At 47.7% G+C, this 21,412-nt stretch overlaps 2 protein-coding genes across 2 annotated transcripts; one reads left to right on the top strand and one right to left on the bottom strand.

Moving 5' to 3' along the window:
- The first annotated feature begins 650 nt into the window (after positions 1 to 650).
- Positions 651 to 1,462, top strand: LOC120107092 (glycine-rich cell wall structural protein 2-like). Its single transcript, XM_039120248.1, has 2 exons — positions 651 to 1,042; positions 1,079 to 1,462. The coding sequence occupies exons 1-2, from the start codon at positions 694 to 696 to the stop codon at positions 1,297 to 1,299; spliced, it is 570 nt and encodes a 189-aa protein (XP_038976176.1). The 5' UTR covers positions 651 to 693; the 3' UTR covers positions 1,300 to 1,462.
- Positions 1,463 to 15,463: 14,001 nt separating this feature from the next.
- LOC120107091 (dehydrodolichyl diphosphate synthase CPT3-like) lies at positions 15,464 to 16,663 on the bottom strand. Its single transcript, XM_039120246.1, is given in 2 exon segments — positions 15,464 to 16,574; positions 16,577 to 16,663. Coding segments are annotated over 2 exon segments (867 nt in total). The 5' UTR covers positions 16,650 to 16,663; the 3' UTR covers positions 15,464 to 15,780.
- Between the last annotated feature and the right edge of the window lie 4,749 nt (positions 16,664 to 21,412).

Here is a 21,412-nt window from a genome sequence, read left to right as displayed (position 1 = left end):
GTTGAGTCGACCGGACATTATTCACTCAAATCCAAATGACTTGAGTTTTGCACTACTTCATCCTTGCTAGCTAGTGCGCTGGAGAGAACTGCGTGTATAAGAAGTTATAGCATGCTGCTTTGTTGTGCATGGAATAAGCAAGCATTAAGCATGCACTATATATATTGTGAGCATTCTAACTCTGTAGGAGGGATCGGGGGTGTATATATACTTTATGCGAAAGAAAGATCCAACTTTTTTCACATGAATGCACTGTTTGATCAACACACTCCAAACTCTATCATTCACCTATCTATATACACGATGAATAATCCAATAGTAGATTTGTGCGATGAAATGTGAATCCTCCCCTTAGGCATAAAGCTGGCTACCTTAGGAAAGCAAAACGTATATTATATCGATGATAAAATAAAAGTGAAAAAAAAGGTGGATGAGCGACGCTGGGTGGGTATAATCGAGAGAATCCCACTAATAAAGTGAGAAAAGAAGCTGATGACACATCGGAGCCAAAGTGTCAAAAAAGAGCAACCAGCCGACGCCCTTGGAGTCCTCATTTCACACGGCTTTGGCCCTCTCGAAAACAACGTGAATTATGGCCTCAGATTTCGTCCGTTAGCCATGCAAAAAAAACCCTATAAATACCCCCCATCTTCCCCGTTACCTTGGCATCCCTTACTCCGCTCCTTGACTACCATGGCTAGTCGTAGTAGCACTAGGCTTTTGGCCCTTGCCCTCATTGTCCTCCTAAGCGTTGGGCTCACTTCTGCCGCTAGATCCCTCACCGGAATCAGCAGTGGTGGTGGCGGTGGAAGTGGTGGCGGCGGCGGCGGCGGCGTCTCTGGCGGTGGTTCTGGGTCTGGTTACGGTGAGGGTGCTGGCGGAGGAGTTGGTGGAGGATACGGGAAGGGAGGCGGTGGTGGTGGAGGTGGTGGAAAAGGCGGTGGCGAGGGCTCGGGCTCTGGGTCCGGGTACGGCTCTGGTTCGGGCTATGGGTCCGGTGCTGGCGGGGGTGCATATGGTGGAGGCTACGGGAGTGGCGGAGGTGGTGGTGCTGGCGGCGGCTCCGGGAGTGGCGGAGGTGGTGGTGCTGGCGGCGGCTCCGGCGGAGGGCATGGAAGCGGGAGTGGATCGGGATACGGCTTAGGAGGTGGTACCGGGTATGGTGCCGGCGGTGCCCATGGCGGAGGCTATGGCAGTGGCGGCGGCGGTGGAGGCGGCGGCGGGTCCGGCAGTGGCTCCGGCTCCGGCTATGGGCACGGTTACGGTTCCGGCTATGGAAGTGGTGGGGGCGGAAACTGACACTACTGGAGGAAAATCCCTATCTTATAATATGCCTTGCATAATGGGTCCATAACGTGCTCTCGATATAGTTGAGAATAAATTTGCGCTTTTATGCCTACTACTGTATGGAAGGCAGCTTTCCTGCTTAAATAATAACTCAAGAAAAGTTTATAGTACGTCATTTTTTGTTGCTGGGTAATTTAGTATGGTGCTACATGGTACTTACCCTTTCATCTAATGTAAAAGGAAACGTCCGATTGTGGGGAATAATTTCTCGTAGGAAGGAAAGTCACACGTTTCTACCAATTTGAGTTAAAAAATGCACTCAAACTCTAAAAGAAACTCGAGTTGCAAAGATTTTTGTGGGAAAAATCTGGAGTTTCCCTGAAAAGTCCAGAATTCTCTAACACTTGGAATATTTTTAGATATTTCGTGAAAATTCCTATATTCTTCTAGGAGCAAGATATTTACAATGTCTAAAATATTATTCTAACTACTAAATGGATAACAAGAGACATCATCCTATGTGATCACTTTTATTACTAGCCTAACTCTATAAACAGGAGAGGGGGTTCTCATTTGTGACGCAAGTCTCCACGATACTAGATTGAATACTAAGTGTTGTTCAACCACTTTACTTTTTTCTAGTTCTCTTGCTATTTACTTTCCCTAGTTTTAACGAACAGGATACTAGCCTAATCTAGAATTTACTAAGGGGAAAGACGGAATCAGCTATGAGAAAGCTATAAGTACACGATCCACTCTTAAGATAATGATCCATCTTGAGTTGCAGCGAGTATGCCTATCATGCTGCACCAACAAAAGCGATGTCACTTCGTAGAAAAAATAGATTTAAAAATAAACTTAGTCTAAAAATCGAGATATGGCAAATTAACCATACAATTGATTATATTTTTTTAAAAAAATTAAATAAAATAAAATTGGTTACTGTTTGCATGTATCCAATGCAACTCCAAAATTATCAGGATATTTAAAAAAAATACTTGGGATTTGGGATTGTCCTAGTTCTCTCTTCTTCCAGTAACTATTCTGTTTTTCTTTATACAGGATCATAGGGCAACCCTTAACAGGACTTTTTGATAGAATCAATGCGCGTATGCTAAGCTAATGACTGAAGTCCGATTTTGATTCTTAACTACAGGCTTGGGCCTAATGCACAATGCCCAGACCAAAAGTTCAGAGTTCAAGGTCTATAGGGCATTGCTATTTTAATTTTTGCCTAACTATTGTTTTCAAAAATCTGAGAACAAAAATATCTAGAGAACAACAAATGACAGTGAAACCTTTTTTTTCTGCAATTCTTTGTAAAAACTTTGGAGCTTTCGGTCGCTTTGGAAAAAGAGTGAAACTAAAATGAATAGCGGAAGTTTTATGCAAATGCTCTTCAGCGTCAATCTTTCAATGATATTTAACTAATTTGAAGAGAAAAAGGAGAGATAGGCCTCAGTAAATTTCTTGATTTGAATAAAGTTTACCTTAGAACAATGCTATGTAATGACATTTTGTAAAATGTAGAAGCAACTGGATTAAATTTGGCTATAAAATTATAACATTTGAAACTTTCTAGATGCTTTAATTTTACCACTGCCTGTTATTATGCATAATTCATATGGAAATCAAAAATCTCAAACAGGCTTTTTATGTTGTATGGGTCAAATCTTGTAGGATGTGCGTCTACCTGCTCATGCTGGTAGGCCAGGGCATGATAATTAACACCGTTAACATTGCTATTATATAGTTCTAGTATTATACAATGCCCAGTCCCTTCATCTCACAGGCCATCATGGGAAGTTTACAGCCAGCCAGTGGATTTTTACGCAACAGTGATGGCTTCGATGCAAGGGGCAACATTTGTTCTCAAATTTTTGCTCGAGAATTACATATTTTCTGTGAAATTGACCTCAGAGACGCCCGACCTCAGGGCGCCCGACCAAGCACTCGACTTCGAGGCGTCCGACCAGGGCATTCTTGACCTCGAAAGCCCGACCTTGTCATCCACCCGCTGCAGCCGCATCCTTCTGCAGCTCCACCGCATCATGCTCCGTTCGCCAGCTCAACCGGGGGACCATGCCCTGCTACCGCTGTCAACAATTAATGTGTATGGCCTCCGCAGATCTCCGGCTCATTCAACAATTAATGCGCATGCTATCCACGGATCTCCGGCTTACCCAAAATCTCAGGCCCTCTACGACAACCAGTTGACTCACTCGACTACGTCCGATCACCCACGACGACTCATTGGCTCCAGTCTGGTCTTCCACGGCAATGCATTAATTCACACGATCGTGCTCAATTATGATGGAAACTCATTTAATTCGTCCGGTCATATCACAGGTAACCCTGTATCCCTCCTATAAAAGGAGAAATTCTTCCTCTTCAAAGGGGGGATTCTTCTTCTTGATCCGGAAACTCTGACTCCGAAATGCAAAACTCTCTCTTTCTCCACAAAAGCCTCCTCTGACTTAAGCATCGGAGGGCCGGCGTCGGAAACTCCGACCACCGGCTTTTTTGCAGGTCCCCCGGAGGACGCAGCCCGCCAACGCACCGCCACCCGCCGGAGCTCCTCCTTCTCGGTCGAGCGGTCGCCCCCGAATCCAATTTCCAGCAACAGTTGGCGCTAAAGAAAGGGATCGAGTTGCGGCCATGAAGCTAAGGAGCAAAGGAGCCTCCAACGCCTCGAGGCGTCCCGCATTAAATCTTGGACACTCAGTCCAGAAATCACCACAAAGACCTCTGGTGGACCCAGCCCCCCAAGTCCAACCGGAACAGTTCAACATTCTGGTGCAACAAGTTCAAGCCTTGGCCGCAGCGGTCCAAGGCCTGCAACGTGTGGCGCCCCCCCATGCCGCCTCCACAAGTCCAGGTCCAGTCAGTGCTCCCTCCAGACGGACCGGCACCCCAAGGCCAAAATCTCTATGGCTCCTCGAGGACCAATAATAAAGAACGATGCTACTACCAAGGCTCAACCCGAGCGTTTTCCCGGAGAGAGCCGCTAGAAAGAGGCCTGGATAGAAGGCCGCAGCTATCGGAAGCCGAGTCAGCCCCGGGTCAACCCGCACCGGAACAGACTATCGTGGCAATCCCTCGGGGCGAGGAACTCGACAAAAAGGTCGAGAAGCTCGAGCGCCAGATCGAGGCGCTCCACGGCAGGAAGACGAGGCACGAATGTGACTTTGAGTTTACCACCAAGTCGCCTTTCTCCCGCCAGATTGAGATGAACCGATCCCACCGAGGTTCAAAATGCCCCAAGTGGAGCCCTACAATGGGACTACTGATCCCCTCGACCACTTGGAAAGTTACCGAGCCCTCATGGCGTTGCAGGGGTCCTCGGAAGCTGTGCTCTGCAAGGCCTTTCCAGCAACTCTTCGAGGAACGGCTCGGCTTTGGTTCTCTAGACTGAAACCAAGCACGTTATCCTCTTTCGAGCAGTTCGGCAGGCAGTTCGCCACCAATTTTGCTGCCGGCAGACGCTAGCGACGAACGTCGGACTCCCTCCTTGACATTAAGCAGAAGGAGGGAGAGTCCTTGAAAGACTACCTCGACCATTTTACCGCCGCAATCTGGAAGGTCCGCGAGCTCGACCAGTCAATAGCCATGTCGGCACTAAAAACGAGGGCTCGATCCTACAGGTTCATCTTTTCTATTGAGAAGAATTTTTCCGCCAACTTCATTGCAATGTTGGCCGAGGAGGCTATCACCTCCAAGCGGGGCGCGACCGAGCAAGCCTCGAAGAAGCAAAATAGGCGCCGCAAGGAGCGTGGCCACCCGAGAAGCCGATCCCCCCGCCAAGATAAAAACCTGCCTCGGCTAAGGAGTCCACCTCGATAGCGCGCGCAGCTCCGACCGAGGTCCCTACCTCGATCGAGATCTCCATTGCGGTCGCGGATGCCCCGGGGGAAATACGAGAGCTACACTCCCCTCAATACACCCCGGGTAGAGATCCTTATGGAGATGGAAGGCCGAAACTATCTCCGACCCCCACCCCCGATGCGGAAAATAGGGGCTCAACGCAACCCTAGGAAATATTGCCGCTTCTATTGGGACCACGGCCACGACATGGAGGAGTGCTTTCAGCTTCGAGATGAGATCGAGGCGCTCATTTGCCGTGGAGTACTCGACCGGTTTGTGCAGAACCGGCGCGGGGAAAGAAGACCGGTAGAAAATGCTGCGCCGTCCGAGAACCCAAACGACAACAAGCCCATTGTCGGCACCATCAACACTATCGGGAGGGGCCCGGCTGAAGGAAGTTCAGGTGGAGAACCAACCGGGAGAAGAACCCCTCTGAAGCGTCCACGCACCTCTGAAGCAATCTCGTTCTCGGACGAGGACTTAGAAGGAGTTGAGACTCCTCATGATGACGTTGTGGTCATCTCCATGATCATAAATAAATTTGATGTAAAGCGTGTCTTGGTCGATAATGGAAGCTCAGCAAATGTTTTGTACTGCGATGCCTTTCGAAAAATGGGGATGACAGAGGACCAGCTCCAGAGAATGAACGCTCCGCTTGTCGGATTCACCGGAGACTCGGTCCCGGTAGAGGGTGAGGTCAGCTTACTGGTCAGGTCGGGCTCGCCCCTCGAGAGAGCACCGTGAGGAGGGATTTTCTTGTGGTCCGCCTGCCCTCGGCCTACAACGCCATTCTTGGACGACCAAGGCTTAACGCCCTCCGAGCTGTGGTCTCGACCTACCACCTGCTCTTGCGGTTCCCCACCGACCGAAGAGTAGGCGAGGTTCGTGGGGACCAGTCAATAGCTAAGCAATGCTATATGGCGACTCACAAAGCAAAGCAACCGGCTGAAGCACCGAGCCAAACGGAACAATCAGCCGAGGTGCCAACCCAAACGTTAGATCAGATGCTACCCATTGAAACCCTGGAAGTGCGGGACGCCTCCCGGAAAGAACGGGTAGAACCTGGTGAGCTTCTTATCCAAATCCCCTTAAAAGAAAACTGCCTAGAGCTAACCGTGCAGGTCGGCTCCAGCCGGAGCTCTCGCGAAACAGACCACCTAATCGAGTTCCTCTGGTCCAACATGGACGTCTTCGCCTGGTCGCCCACGGACATGCTGGGGTAGACCCCGAGGTCATGGTTCACCGACTTCAGGCAAAACCGACCTACAAACCTGTGAGGCAGAAGAAACGGAGCTCCGCGCCGGAATGACAACGAGCAGCGGCCGAGGAAGTAGACAAACTTCTCGAGGCCGGCTTCATCCGGGAGGTCTCCTATCCAGATTGGCTCGCCAACGTAGTCCTCGTGAAAAAAGCTAACGGAAGGTGGCGCATATGCATGGACTACATCGACTTGAACAAAGCCTGTCCAAAGGACAGCTTTCCTCTCCCCAACATCGACCAGCTCGTTGACTTCACCTCGGGACATCAGTTGCTGACCTTCATGGACACCTTCTCGGGACATAATCAAATCCGAATGCGCCAGAAGACGAGGAGAAGACGGCCTTCATCATCGATAAGGGCCTTTATTGCTACAAAGTGATGCCGTTCGGGTTGAAGAATGCCGGAGCAACATATCAAAGGTTGGTCAGCCAAATCTTTAAAAATCAAATAGGCCGAAACATGAAGGTCTATGTGGACGACATGCTGGTGAGGAGCCGAACAATAGAAAACCATGTAGCTGACCTCAATGAGGCATTCTTCACACTTAGAAAGTACCAAATGAAGCTCAACCCTGCCAAGTGCGCATTCAAGGTCACCTCGGGCAAATTTTTCGGCTTCGTAGTAACCCAGCATGGAATCGAAGCAAACCCTGAGAAGATCCAAGCGCTGCAAGAGATAGTGCCACCAAAGACAGTCAAAGAGGTACAACAGCTCACTGGGCAGGTTGCAGCTCTGGAAAGATTTGTTTCCAGGTCGGTCGAGCGGTGCCTCCTATTCTTCAAAATCCTCAAGCGGCCGAAGAACTTTCTATGGTTGGAGGAATGTCAGCAAGCTTTTGAAGAGCTCAGGCGCCTTCTTGCTTCCCCTCCATTACTCACAAAACCCCAGCAGGGTGAACTCCTCTATTTGTACCTGGCCGTCTCTCCGGTCGCGGTAAGTTTGGTCCTGGTCCGAGAAGATAACAAGCTTCAAAGATCGGTGTATTATACCAGCCAGGTCCTGAGGGATGCTGAGACCCGATATTCCAAGCTAGAGAAAATAATTTTTGCCTTGGTCATCTCGGCTCGAAGGCTCCGACCCTACTTCCAGGCCCACACTGTGGCCATACTGACCAACCAGCTTATGAAGCAAATTCTGTAATGGTCGGATCGCGCGGGGAGGATTGCGAAGTGGGCAGTCGAGCTCGGAGAGTTCGACCTTGAATACCGTCCGAGGCTGGTGATTAAAGCCCAAGCGCTCGCTGACTTTATTGTGGAGTGCACTTTGCCGGACGATCCCGAGCTCGCACGCACACCAGCGGAGGAGACCCCGAGGCAACATGGGTTCTACATGTGGACGGCTCCTCAACCTCGGGGGGTAGTAGAGCAGGCCTCATTCTCACTAGCCCAGACGGGGTAGTCGCGGAGCAGGCTCTACGCTTCGAGTTTCCTGCCTCGAACAATAAAGCAGAGTACGAGGCACTCATTGCAGGGCTCAAATTGGCAAAGGAGCTGAAAGTGGAGGACCTGAAAGTCTTCAGTGACTCCTAACTGGTCGTGAACCAGATTTTGGAAAACTTTGAAGCAAGAGAGCCATCGATGCAGAGATATCTCCAAAAGGTGCGAGACCTCACGTCCATCTTGGGCTCCTTCAACATCCAACACATTCCCAGAACAGAGAACATAAGGGCAGACCAATTGTCGAAGCTGGTGACTTTCCGCATGAGCGAGCTCCCTAAGGCAACAGTGCTCGAATACCTCCAAACGCCCAGCACAAAGGAGCCCGAGCCAACCCTCTGCATCGAGACCGAGCCGAGCTGGATGGTCGAGCTCGTCAGCTATCTGCAGAACGAAGTCCTCCTTAATGATGAGCTCAAGGCCCGCCGAATCAGGCGTCAAGCCTCCCGATACATACTATATGAAGGCAAGCTTTACCGAAGGTTGTTCACTTCTCCCCTCCTCAGATGTCTCCGCCCATCAGAGGCAAGCTATGCCATGCGGAAAGTTCACGAAGGGATCTATGGGAACCATTTGGGAGGATGAGCACTGGCCCACAAAATTTTGCACCAAGGATATTATTGGCCCACGCTTCAAAAGGACGTATTGAACTTCGTCCGAAGGTGCGATCGATGTCAGCGGAACGCCAACATTCAGCGCCAACCCTCAGCCCCGCTGACCTCGATCGGCGCTCCTTGGTCGTTTGCCCAATGGGGGATTGATATTATGGGACCGTTCCCCCTGGACACCGGGCAGAGAAAATTTCTGGTTGTCTCCATCGACTACTTCACCAAATGGGTCGAAGCCGAACCAATGGCCCGGATCTCCGAGTCGAAGATGCGAAACTTTGTCTGGAAGTCGATAATCTGCAGATTTGGACCCCCCGCATCCTTATATCTGACAATGGTCGTCAGTTCGACAACACTCATTTCAGAGAATTCTGCTCCGAGCTCGGCATCGACCACTGCTTCACCTCGGTCGCCCATCTACAGACGAACGGAGAAACTGAGATGACGAACCGCACCATCCTTTAGGGGCTCAAGGCCAGGCTCGACCGATCCAAAGGGCAATAGGTCGAGAACCTCTACAATATTCTTTGGGCTTACAAAACTACATTTCGACTTCCCACTGGCAAGACCTCCTTCAACTTGGCGTATGGAACAGAAGCCGTCATCCCCCTGAAAATCGAACTCCCCTCACCAAGAGTGGAGCACTACGATGCAGCCTCCAACTCCTCTCACCTCAGGAGCAACTTGGACCTCGTTGAGGAGATGAGGGAGGCTGCCCGAGTCCGCATGGCAAGGTACCAACAGAAAGCGGCACAGTACTACAACTCCAGAGTAAAGACCAAGCTTTTCAACGTGGGAGATCTTGTCCTCAAGAGAACTGAAGATTCTCAGCCTGCCGAGCAGGAAAAGCTTGCCCCAAACTGGGAGGGGCCATACCAAATTGCTCGAGTCCAACGGTCCGGAGCGTACAAGATGGAATCTCTCGAAGGGATCCCCATTCTCCGAAGTTGGAACTCCAACAATCTTTGAATGTATTATCAGTAAAACATTCAGGGGTCTCCGATGTTTGGAAACACAACCGACACTATGGCTCCCTTCTTTCTTTTCAATCTACTCACAGTTCTCCCTTAACTGTTCAATACTCTTCCTGATATTGGGACGCTTGTGAACTTCAGGATACCCGACCAGACTTGGATGCCCGACCAAGCTGAGATGCCCGACCAAGCTCGGATGCCCCAGCCAAGTTTGGGATGCCGCGCTGACATCGAGCTCAGTCCCGATCTCCATCAAAGCCCCCGACTAAGGTCGGGATGCCCCACTAAGTCGACAGCGAGCCCAAGCTCCCTCGACCTCGGAAAGTGTCGCGGGATCGACAGCGAGCCCGAGCTCCCTCGACCTCGTGCACGGTCCCCCAACTAATGTCGGGATGCCCCGCTAAGTCGACAGCGAGCCCAAACTCCCTCGACCTTGGAAAGCGTCGCGGGGTCGACAGCGAGCCCGAGTTCCATCGACCTCGTGCACGTTCTCCCGACTAAGGTCGGGATGCCCCGTTGAGTCGATAGCGAGCCCAAGCTCCCTCGACCTCGGAAAGCGTTGCGGGGTCGACAGCGAGCCCGAGCTCCCTCGACCTCGTGCACAGTCCTCCGACTAAGGTCGGGATGCTCCGCTGAGTCGACAGCGAGCACAAGCTTCCTCGATCTCTGAAAGCATCGCGGGGTCGATAGCGAGCTCGAGCTCCCTCGACCTCGTGCACGGTCCCCCCGACTAAGGTCGGGATGCCCTACTGAGTCGACAGCGAGCCCAAGCTCCTTCGATCTCGGGAAGCGTCGCGGGGTCGACAGCGAGCCCGAGCTCCCTCGACCTCGTGCACGGTCCTCCGACTAAGGTCGGGATGCCCTGCTGAGTCGACAGCGAGCCCAAGCTCCCTCGATCTCAGGAAGCATCACGGGGTCGACAGCGAGCCCGAGCTCCCTCAATCTCGTGCACGGCCCCGTCCGACTAAGGTCGGAATGCCCCGCTGAGTCAACAGCGAGCCCAAGCTCCCACGAACTCGGAAAGCACCGCCAAACGCCGCCAAGTCAACCGCGAGCCAAGTCTCCCTCGACCTCGCAGCGACATCTCCGCGATATCTCCATGATGCTTCGACGACATTCGGCACTGTTCGACGCCCCCTTTACAGTAATATGCCCCAATTTGAACAAAGGCACCACGCCGGGTCGACCACAGGCCGAAGAACGCCGCTAAAAGTCGATCTTGAAGTGGAGTCGCTTAGCTCGACCCAAGACACCCATCCAGCTCCGATTGTTCGAGAGCAAAGTCTCAGCTAGGCTCGGAATCCCCCGACCAAGGTTGGGATGTCCCGTTGAGCCAGTTGCAAGCCCGAGCTCCCTCAGCCTCGCGCACGACCCTCTGACTCGGCTCGGAGGCCTGTCCCGGTTCAAACGCCTTAGACCGGTTCGAAACGTCCTACTACGTCGATCCTGAGCTCTACCTAATAATGTCCCGGCCAAGCTCGAGGACACCTACTCTCATCGACCACAAATTCAACTTCAGATTCTACCCAACAACACCTCGACAAAGCTCGGGACCAAAGAGCATACAAGCTTCGACGACAACTCGGCTTCGGTCTACAATCCGAAGACCTAATAAAGTCCCCCCGGAGACCGAGCCCAAGGACTTGGCGAAATTTTGTTGAAAATCTAAAGCCTAAAGCCTAAGCACTCGGCGGGCTCTGGCGGGTTCCAAGCTCAAGCACTTAGCGAATTTTTCTAAAAGCCGAGCCCAGGGACTTGGTGAAAATTCACCAAACAAAAGTTCAGCTTAAATAGCTAAAGTAAGAGTTCGTTATAAAAGCAAACATAAGACTGGGGAAAAAAGCCTTCATTAGTAAAGGGCCCTGAGGCCAATTACAAAGCCCGACGAGGAGGCCGACCTCATCTACAGAAATAAAGAAAAAGCGTCCTAAGGGGCAGCTGCAGCTTCGGCGCCGACCTTGAGGTCGTCCACAAAATCACCTCGGAATTTTCAGCCGGAGCCTCCTCGGGGTCCTCCACCGATCCGGGCACATTTACAGTAGCCTCGGTCGGAACGCCGCTAGCGGCCTCGGGAGCAACTTCGGACGCTCCTTCAGAAGCGCCTCCGACAACTTCTCCAGGGGAAGCCTCCTGAGCGGTCTCCTCGACCACTTCGACCTCGGCCTCGACGGCTTCCTGCTCGGCCTCAGGGCCCGCAGGCGTCCCGCTGGCTGCGCCGCCATCCGCCGGACCTTCGGGCTCGCCCTCGCCCTCGACGATCCCCCCGCCGGGCTGAAGACTATCGAGATCGTACTGAGGGCAGATCCGCCGCATTTGCCTCCGGAAGTCGTCGATGCCATGGATAAGCCCGTCCATGGCCTCTTCCTCCATCAAGTCACGGAACTCTTCCGACTCCTGAAAGAGTTGCACCGCATTTTGGGCTTGCTCCAAAGTCCTCTTTTTTCGAGCCTCGAGCTGCTCGATCTTCAGTCGGGCGACCCCCGCCTCATGTTGATGGCCAACGATCGCAGAGCGAGCTTCGGCTAGATGCGCCTCGGAGGCGCGCACCTCTGACCTAGCCAAAGCGTGCACGGCCTTCTCCTCCTCGAGCTCCGCAATCACCGATCGTAGCTCGGCCTCGGCGGCCTCCGTCCTTGCAAGGGCCTCCCTTTGCGAGGCCTCGGCTTCGCCAAGCCTCTTCTCAGCCTCCTTCTGCGCACTCTGGCTCCTCCGAGCCTTATCTCGATAGTCGGCTGCCACAGAGATCAACATATCGACCTCGTGAAGATGCTATAAAAGAAAAAATGAAGGAGTGAGCCGAGACCGAGAGTCGAATATGGGAGTTAAGGCAAAAAATTTACCCGAATGGCGGAGCAGAAGGTTCCATCAATGAGGCTGTTTAAGTCTGCAGCCTGGAACTCGGCTCGATCGGCCGGAAGCAGCGCGACGCGGAATACTTGACGCACTATCTGGCCGTCGTGAAGAGCTGAGTCACCCTCGAAGACGGTCCACTTCGGGCAGTAGGGCCTCCTCTCCGGATGGGCCTCATCCCTTGAAGAACCCGGAAGATTGGGTCTCACCGAGTTCGGCAAAGATGAGCTCGGGACCCCTAGGCCGCTCCCTGGCTCGGGGCCCGAGCGCCGCAACCGGATGACCTGACGACTGGAACGCTAAGAGATAGGGGCTGGACAAGCGAGGGCCGCGGAAGTCCTCGCAGAGCTCGAGCCGGCGCGCTCGATGCCCGGAACCTCCTTCTGGATAGCGTCAGAAGTCCCGGTCCCGGGGGCACTCGCTTCGGTGGCCGCGGCCGTCGAGGACCTAGCTTTCTTCCTGGGCTCGGGTGGAACCCCGCCGGCCTCGGCCGTCCTTTTCTTGTACCGGGTGTAAAGAGCTGCATTACTGGTCACCATCCCCGGAATATCTAAAAAGACGAAAAAAGAGAAGCCCGGATGTCAGGTTGTCACTAAAGAAGAAAGGGAAGGGGGGAAGAGAGAAAAAGAGAAAAAGTACAACAAATAAGACAAAAGACGACAGAACAGAGCCACATAATCGCTCTTACCCTGAGGGCGCGCCGAGCTTAGGCCGACATTCACCAAAGCCACCTCACTCAGGAGGTCATTCAGAAGAATGTTCTCCTCGAGGCTGTAAAGAGCGCCGAGGATCTTCTGCTTGCTCTCTGAAAGTCTGGGGAGCTTGTTGGCGGCCTTGAGCCGGGGCTGCCCTCACCTGGGGTCGAATCCCCACGTGTGCTCAGAGGAAAGAAAGAAAAACTTCTCCTTCCACCCACGAATGGAGGAAGGAGCACCCCGGAAGAATGACCTACCGCCCCGAAGGGCAAGGTAAAGCCACTCCCCATCCGCCGGATTGGACTTCAACATGAAGCACTGACGGAAGACATTTACCGAGGTCGGTATCCCGTGCGCAAGGCAGAGGGACAGAAAACCGATGATGGTCCTCCACGCGTTCGGTGCGAGCTGCGCCGGGACAAGCTGGTATGTCGCCAGAAGCTCGTTCACGAAACCATGCAAGAGAAATCGTAGGCCGGCCTAGAGTGTCTCTACGTACACCCCAATCCGACCTGGGAGAGGCCTCGTCACCTGATCCTCCGACCCGTGGGTTCAAGACAAAACCTGCGCCGAGGAAAAATCCACTCGCCGATCATATCCAACTCCTCCTCGACCAAAGTGGACCCGACTTCGTCCGGGCCACAACCCATCTCCCAAAAAAAAAAAAGAAGAAGAAAAGAAGACAAAAACCCTCCGAACAAATAAGGGGGAAGCACCTACTGAGATTTCCGCCAAAAGTGCCGACGACCCAAAGGTGGAAGATCAAGATGATCGCTGGAAAACGCCTTGGAACACTGCCGAAAGAAACTAAACGAAGATCAAAGAACAAGGGGGAAGAAAGCAGAAAAAGAAACAACAACAGCGGCGGCCAAACGAGAGCCCTTAGGGCCAGAATAAGGGTTTATATAGACCCTCCCAACGACCCAGATTGATAGAGCCGGATCCCACTTTCCACCAGGATTATGCCACGTGTCGACCTCGGAAACCAAAGCGGCATATCAACCTGGATCAACGCTTTAAAAGCAAAATCAAAGCGGCGTCCCGTCGAATCTCGGGACCTCATTATGAACCTGCGGCTTCAAACGGCTTCAAAAAAGCGAAGGGGCGTCACCTTTCCTTAAGGACGCCCCGAAGCGCGTAGAATGGCGGAGAAATTTAAAACTGCCCGGTCCCGCCAACCTGGAATTACTTCCTTCGTCCGAGGTCGTGGGCTACTCAAACTCGGAAGGTCGGGGGGTAGTGTTGGAGAAAAAATGGACTGCTGTCGGCACATGACGACGGGTGAAGCGGCAGCGACCTCAAGGCGCCCGACCTGGCGCCCGACCAGGCGCTCGACTTCGAGGCATCCGACCAGGGCACCCGACCTCGGCATTCTTGACCTCAGAAGCCCAACCTTATCATCCACCCGCTACGGCCGCATCCTTCTGCAGCTCCACCGCATCATGCTCCGTTTGCCAGCTCAACTGAGGACCATGCCCTACTACCGCTGTCAACAATTAATGCGCATGGCCTCTGCAGATCTCCGGCTCACTCAATAATTAATGCGCATGCTATCCACGATCTCCGGCTTACCCAAAATCTCAGGCCCTCCACGGCAACTAGTTGATTCACTCGACTACGTCCGATCACCCATGACAACTCATTGGCTCTAGTCTGGTCTTCCACGGCAATGCATTAATTCACACGATCGTACTCAATCATGACGGAAACTTATTTAATTCGTCCGATCACATCACATGTAACCCTTTATCTCTCCTATAAAAGGTGAACTTCTTCCTCTTCAAAAGAGGGATTCTTCTTCTTGATCTGAAAACTCTAACTTCGATATGCAAAACTCTCTGTTTCTCTACAAAAGCCTCTTCTGACTTAAGCATCAAAGAGCCGGCGCAGGAAACTCCGCCCACTGGCTTTTTTGCAGGTCCCCCGGAGGACGCAGCATGCCGACGCACCGCCACCCGCCGAAGCTCCTCCTTCTCGGCCGAGCGGTCGCCCCCAGGCCCTATTTCCAGCAACACTAATTAATTTGGTTGCCCTTCAAAAACATGTACATATGCTTCTATGTTGTCTCTCTACAGGAAGTGTATGTAGATGCGATACCAATTATTTAAAATTTCTTCGGAAACCATCCATGCCCAACATTTATCCACTCTATTTTTTCTTTTTTTTAATGGCACTCAGGTGACTCCTAGTTGGTCAGGCTTTTCAGCAGTGCTGTTGCAGAAAAAAAAAAGGTACAGCAGCTGTTGCAGCCTGTTGCAGAAAAAAAGGTATTTGAATAAACATATGCTGATTGACTGAAGGCATTAAAACATATCAAAGAACAATGTTCACTTGTGATGGCAATGTTTAGAGCCAAGATACTGTATTAAATTTTTGGAACCTATAATAAATTTTGCTTTATAAAAACTGAAAGCAGCTGATAACAACAAAAACAGCAGCAACAACAACAAAAATAAATGGTGACAGCAGCAGCAGCAGCAGCAAAGCAGTAAAAATGAAGGGGCATATGCTTATGGAAAACAATAGAACCGTTGTGACACAGAAGTTACATGTCAAATCACCTAATTTCCTGCTGAAAGAGCATTGCCTCCACCAAAACCAAGAATTTTCATGAAAAAGTATAATACCCTCCTTTTTTTCAAATTTCAACCTCTTTATCACGAGTACCATCCTCAAACAATCATGCCAGCACAAAATTGCAAGTACAGCATTGTATTCATTTTAAAACAGATAAAGCTCATATCATTGCAACACAATTGAATCTAATGAAATGTGGCACAACTTCTGAAGCTAAACATCATAGCTCTCAATTTTTCTCTTTACTCGAAGTTCTCCTCTGTTCTAGATAAGGGTAGATCCTCTGGTATTCTAAAATGGCCCAAACGAGGTGCCTAAAAGAGAACTCTGGCCATAAAGGGACTGGATTTTGCAAGTGGCTAAAAGTAGTTTGCCAGAGAAGGAAATTACTCAGCCGAGTTTCTCCCGATGTCCTGATCACAATATCAGGATCAGGGCAATCAGACGTGTACAAGTGCCGCTCCAAATCAGTGACTGAAATCACACTATCCTTGTTATCTGCCTGAACTGATTCATCTTTATAACCATTATTATACCCTTTCCGTATTCTGCCCCTCTTTTCTACACATGATTCTTCAACAGCATGCATAATCTCATTCGTCGACGTGTAGGCCACACATACTGAAAACACTGGTCCCGTGTTCCTGGCAGTGCTTGCCATTGCCTTTTCAGCTGCTAATCTTACCGGCTCGCTCAAAAGACTCAGGTTTCCCCAAAAATTAATCCTAATTCTGTATTTGTTCACAATGCTCTCTTCCTTTAGCAATTCATCGATCTTTTGCTTCATTAAGTCCATCAACGACTGCACCTCATCAGGTTGTCGTTTAAAATTTTCAATACTGAAAGCATATACAGTCACATACTTCACACCCATCTCATAACAGTATTGGAGAACAGATGTGAGAGCTGTGAAACCAGCCCTGTGACCATTACCCTGTTTGACTCTCCTGCTCTTGGCATATCTACGATTTCCATCCATGATAAACGCAATATGGTTAGGCATTGGACCAAAAGAGAGCACAAAAAGAGGCATTTACGGAGAAAGCACCAAACACCACCAAGGAGATTGGATGCACTGTTTTCACGTTGCGTCTCCATTACCAAATCCTACCCTGGGAATACACATATTCAGGTCATGTCATTAGTATAAATTAGAAGGACAATATATCAAGGAACCCATCATAATAGACTTGGGAAGGGTATCAATAACTACAACCTATCTCAGAATGACAACGACGACGACGACAACAACAACAACAACAATAGCTTTTGTTCCCTCCATTTCTTTAGAGAACAGAAATATCATAAATTTGAGGATGCAAAATCAACACATAATGCACTATCCTGATTTTAATTTTTAAACACGCAATAATCTTATAGACCATTAATAACTATTAGTGTCTGCTCGATATCATAAATTCATTTTTTATGAGTTTGTTGCATAGTATTTATGTTAATTTCTTCCATCAAACAAACTAGGCATAACTTCTAAAAAGAATTAAGAGTAAGGTGCATAGCACCTTCCTTACATGATGCAGTGAGAAATTGAAAATTATTTTGGTATTAAAATTAGAAGATCTTGTCATACAAACCAGAAATTTCCAAATCCTGTAAAATAAGTTTTAAAAAGATCCTATCCATCAGATTTCCTTTTAGGAGTCATAGCATCAGAAGTTTCTACAAAATGATCATGAAGGATGTAGCTATCATGACATGATAAATTCTTGCTGAGATTCTTTTCATGATGAACCTTGATGCATGAGAAGGTCAATATACTATTTAGAAATGTGACAAGAGTTCAGTAAACTTCTGGCATAACCCAGCCTCTCAATAATATCTTATGGTAAGCAGTTTCGAAATGCAAAGGATAGGCACTCGCGGCATCATCAGGCTAGTGCTTTTAACATGTCCAGCAGAGCCTTTTTAAAGTCACCATTCATATATCTGAAGGACACTACAGAGGGAACGGTGTTCCTATCAGATAAAACATCGGATAAGGTGCAGTACCTTTTTGGTATAGCACCTACACATGGTACAGAAAATAACTTGTTGCTATGAACAGGAATTTGGAGGAGTGTTGTATCATTTCTCTTTTCAAAAAAAATAATTTTTTACAGATCAAACCAAAAATTATGCTTTGCCTCAAGTTCTGTTCTAGGAACCTTCATAGTAGTAAAAGGGCTCCCCATGTTTACAAAGGGAACAAGCAATGAGAGAAGTATAAGGCATGCTATCGAATGCCTAAACTGTATGTTGAAACCATTATACAGCTTCCACCTTCATTACATTCAAGATCAGATACAAATAGCAAAAAAATCCATTGCTCTGGTGACTATAAATTTGACCTTAGAAGATGACACTACCATCCAATATGTTAGGACATGATTCAATGTACAGTTTTTGATTTTTTTTAATTTAAACTTTGTTTAAAGCTAGATACTAATTGGAATACATGCACCAAAGTTTTTTTTCCCTGTTATTATTTGGCTAGCTCTGTGGGTTTCTGCAAAAATGGTTGAAAACATTTGGGCATTCAAGCTGTCGTTATCTTCCATGAATAATATAACTTTGAATGATAAGATATTTCACCAAGGCACATGAAGTAATACCAATGAAACTAATGAACCTTTGCAAACAAATGGAATTTGTTCGTACTAGTGTTTCTTCATCAGAAAGTAGTTGAATGACAAACAACTACCAAATAAAATGCTTTCAGTTTTATTCATATAAACAAATTATACATAAAGGAATATAAAGAAATAATTTTAGATGCTCAAAGCATGAGATATGGAAGATAGGTCTTTTCTGCAAGCTGTTGCGAAAATATGCGAGGTCGGTACATAATTGGTTCTTTATGCCTTTTGCTTCGGTTTTCGTAGCGGGTATATTCTTAAATGCAAGCAATCCTAGACAATATTGTCCATGAATGGGAGGACAACTGGACCCTTAAAGCCATTTATACCTAAACATAATTCTAAAATTGTAAATGAAGGTCCATGGGCAGGACTTCAAAATATTGTGGATTATGGGAGCTATAGAAGGACAACCATCTGAAGAAAATCAGAAAGCCCCAACTTATAATTAATTGACACAAAAAAAAAATTGAACAATGATTGATAGATATTAATAACATCAACCGGAAACTATATATCAACTTATAATTATGATATGCTATGCCACACCGTACTGGACGGTACCAGACGTACCGTACCGTACCGTCCTGGGTACCGATGGTGTACTCCATACCGTCCTGGCACTGGTACGGAGTCCGATACCGGTACGGCGAACCTTGTTTATAATAATATTTCAAAAATGGACCACATGACAACCTAGGTGCTTGCTTAATGCATATGGCTACCCAAGGGCCTTCCTAGCCTAATTAGTCTACATGTGTGGCCTGACCAGGAGGGACTTTTAACTCTTGGACCCTCACACACCCCTCTTATATTAGGTTAATTTTATTTAACATCACCCTGGATGATTTTGCATTATCATAAATGGAACCGAGAAACCTCAATTGATTGCTGCTGCCTTATTGCTTTAGAGACTTGCAAATATATCCAATTGCAAATGCAGCTGTTATTTACAAGTAGAGATCTTGTAAGTCGTTATTGCATTGCGCAACTATAAAAATTACTATTTTGACACAGCAACTAATTATTGCTTTGATTCAAATTATACAAATTTCATATTTGGATTTTCTTTTTTGATCTTTTTTTTTATTATTTTTGGTTTGTTTAACCCTTTCTCCTTCGATTACGCAGGAAACTTCAGGCACTCAACCACTGGCCCCCCTGCCTAGAACCTACCGTTCCCATGGGCAGCCTGTAAGAGTGCAAGATGCATAGCGCTTTTGAAATTCTGGGCTTCTGTTACCCTGTTAATTGAAACAACTTATAACTAAGGGAACTTGACTATAATGGCTCAATTAGATTGTGGGCGGAATGTACTGGGTAACAATGCTTGACTCTGAACAAAGTACAAGGTTTAAACGGCAACTACAGGAAGCTCCCCAGTGCAAAATACAGCAGTTTGAGCAATCTATCTCTCTTTGAATCAACCTATACATTAAAATAATTAATATCTATTTATTTCTATTGATACTAAATTAAGAAGGAGAAAAAAATATCTATGACAATCTATGATCCGTAGCTTCTTCTCTTTGTGTTTTGATAGTCAAACCATCAGCTTAATCATTCAAAGGATCTATTTGGCTCCAATGCAGCAGAAAACTACTGAAAATGCTAGATATCAATGAATAAAATCCATCCATCGCAGCACATGAACGAATAGAAATTTATACAAGTAATCTAACGAAATTCATCTAAAATCCATGAAAAGAGGCTACGATTGATATTAAATAATACATTAGAAACAAGACGAAAAGATTCAATTTTGTGGGCCGGGTCGCTAAAAAAATTATGGATTGAGTAAGAAAAACAGATCAGATGAGTGAAAAACACAAGATGGAAAAAGTGGAGTGCGGAAAAAGATCGAGGACGTGGCGGGGATTGACGCACCTGGATCTCTGAGAGAAGAGGGAGAAAAGCCGGGACGGAGCGGCAGTCGCTGGCCGGCCGCGAAGAAGGGAGCAGAAGACGCGAGAGGACCAGCGGGTACTCGGACTTTGTTCCGCTTGCTTTTCAGTTTTCGATGGACGAAGGCCGTGGACGAGCATCGAGGGAGCGGCGGCGCACGAGGACTGCAGATGATCGACACGCGGGCATAGCGCCGATTGGATGCTTGGAGATTAGCACACCTATCGCGGTTGGAAAAAAAAAAAAAAATATATATATATATATATATATACAACACACATAAATATCCTTCTAAATATCTAATTTTATATAAATATTTTTTAAAAATTAATATTTATATACATATACCTTTGTAAAATACTTATTTTGCTATTCTACTCTATTTTATTTTTATTTTTGTATATATATCCACACCATCTAATGCTGTTAAAAAATTAACGGTTTTGAAATTAAAATAACTAAAATATTCTTTGAATAGACGTGTGCCAAAAGAAATATACGATTACGATGGAAATAAAAAAATAATTTTAATATTTTATTTTATTTTTAATTTAAATAAATAAAGTTTTTATTAATAATGTTAGATGAACCGTTAGGAATATTTATGCAAAAACAGTATTTTATGAGGATACATAAATAAATATAAATTTTAACAGGATATTCACGTAAATTTAAATTTTTTATAAAAGTATTCAAGCTAAAAAAAAAAATTCTTGTTGGTTATGACCTTTGGGGTGCGAGGGGAGGAGGTTTAAAAAAAAAAAAAAAAAAAAAAGAAAGAAAGACACAAGAGTGTCCCAATATAAATTCAGCTTACAAAGAAAATTAAAATATAATGCATATCTAAAAGGTTTTGTGGAGAAATTAAGAATGACGAGGAGCCCCAAATCATTGATGCTTTTCAACAATTTTTTCGGCACCCAGCTACTTCCATAGTCTAAAGTGTGAAGAATTTTGTGAAGAGTTACATAAATAGAATTTTTTCTTAGTAGAAAGATCCTTCTATTTTTTTCTTGCCATATATGCTAGAATATGATCATTAATAACTGATCCCAAGCTTTTCTAACTTGTGGCTGTTTTTTTTTTACATCGCCAATGAGTCCAAATGGAGATTAGCTGGCTATTCATGAATGTTCAAGCAAGTCTTCGAGGTACATCATCTAGATTTAACAAAAGGACTTATGAGAAATAGGTGGGAGACAGATTCAACAACTACAAAGCGGACAACCCCCACTCACCAGCCGTTCCCTTTTTGCAAGCACGTCTTCCACATGGAGCTTATTGTCAAGACTAGCGGCACTAGCCGCTATCTTCACCTTCTCC

This window comes from Phoenix dactylifera, unplaced genomic scaffold, assembly GCF_009389715.1.
Source record: "Phoenix dactylifera cultivar Barhee BC4 unplaced genomic scaffold, palm_55x_up_171113_PBpolish2nd_filt_p 000761F, whole genome shotgun sequence".
In the NCBI taxonomy this organism is placed as follows: domain Eukaryota; kingdom Viridiplantae; phylum Streptophyta; class Magnoliopsida; order Arecales; family Arecaceae; genus Phoenix; species Phoenix dactylifera.
The sequence above is the reverse complement of the archived record's forward strand: the minus strand, read 5'-3'. Positions and strand labels throughout refer to the sequence as shown.

Excerpts from the sequence above, each read along its gene's own strand:
- LOC120107092 (XM_039120248.1), top strand. The coding sequence starts at position 694 with ATGGCTAGTCGTAGTAGCACTAGGCTTTTGGCCCTTGCCCTCATTGTC. Across the intron at positions 1,043-1,078 it reads AGGCTACGGGAGTGGCGGAG|GTGGTGGTGCTGGCGGCGGC; the intron begins GTGGTGGTGCTG and ends GGAGTGGCGGAG.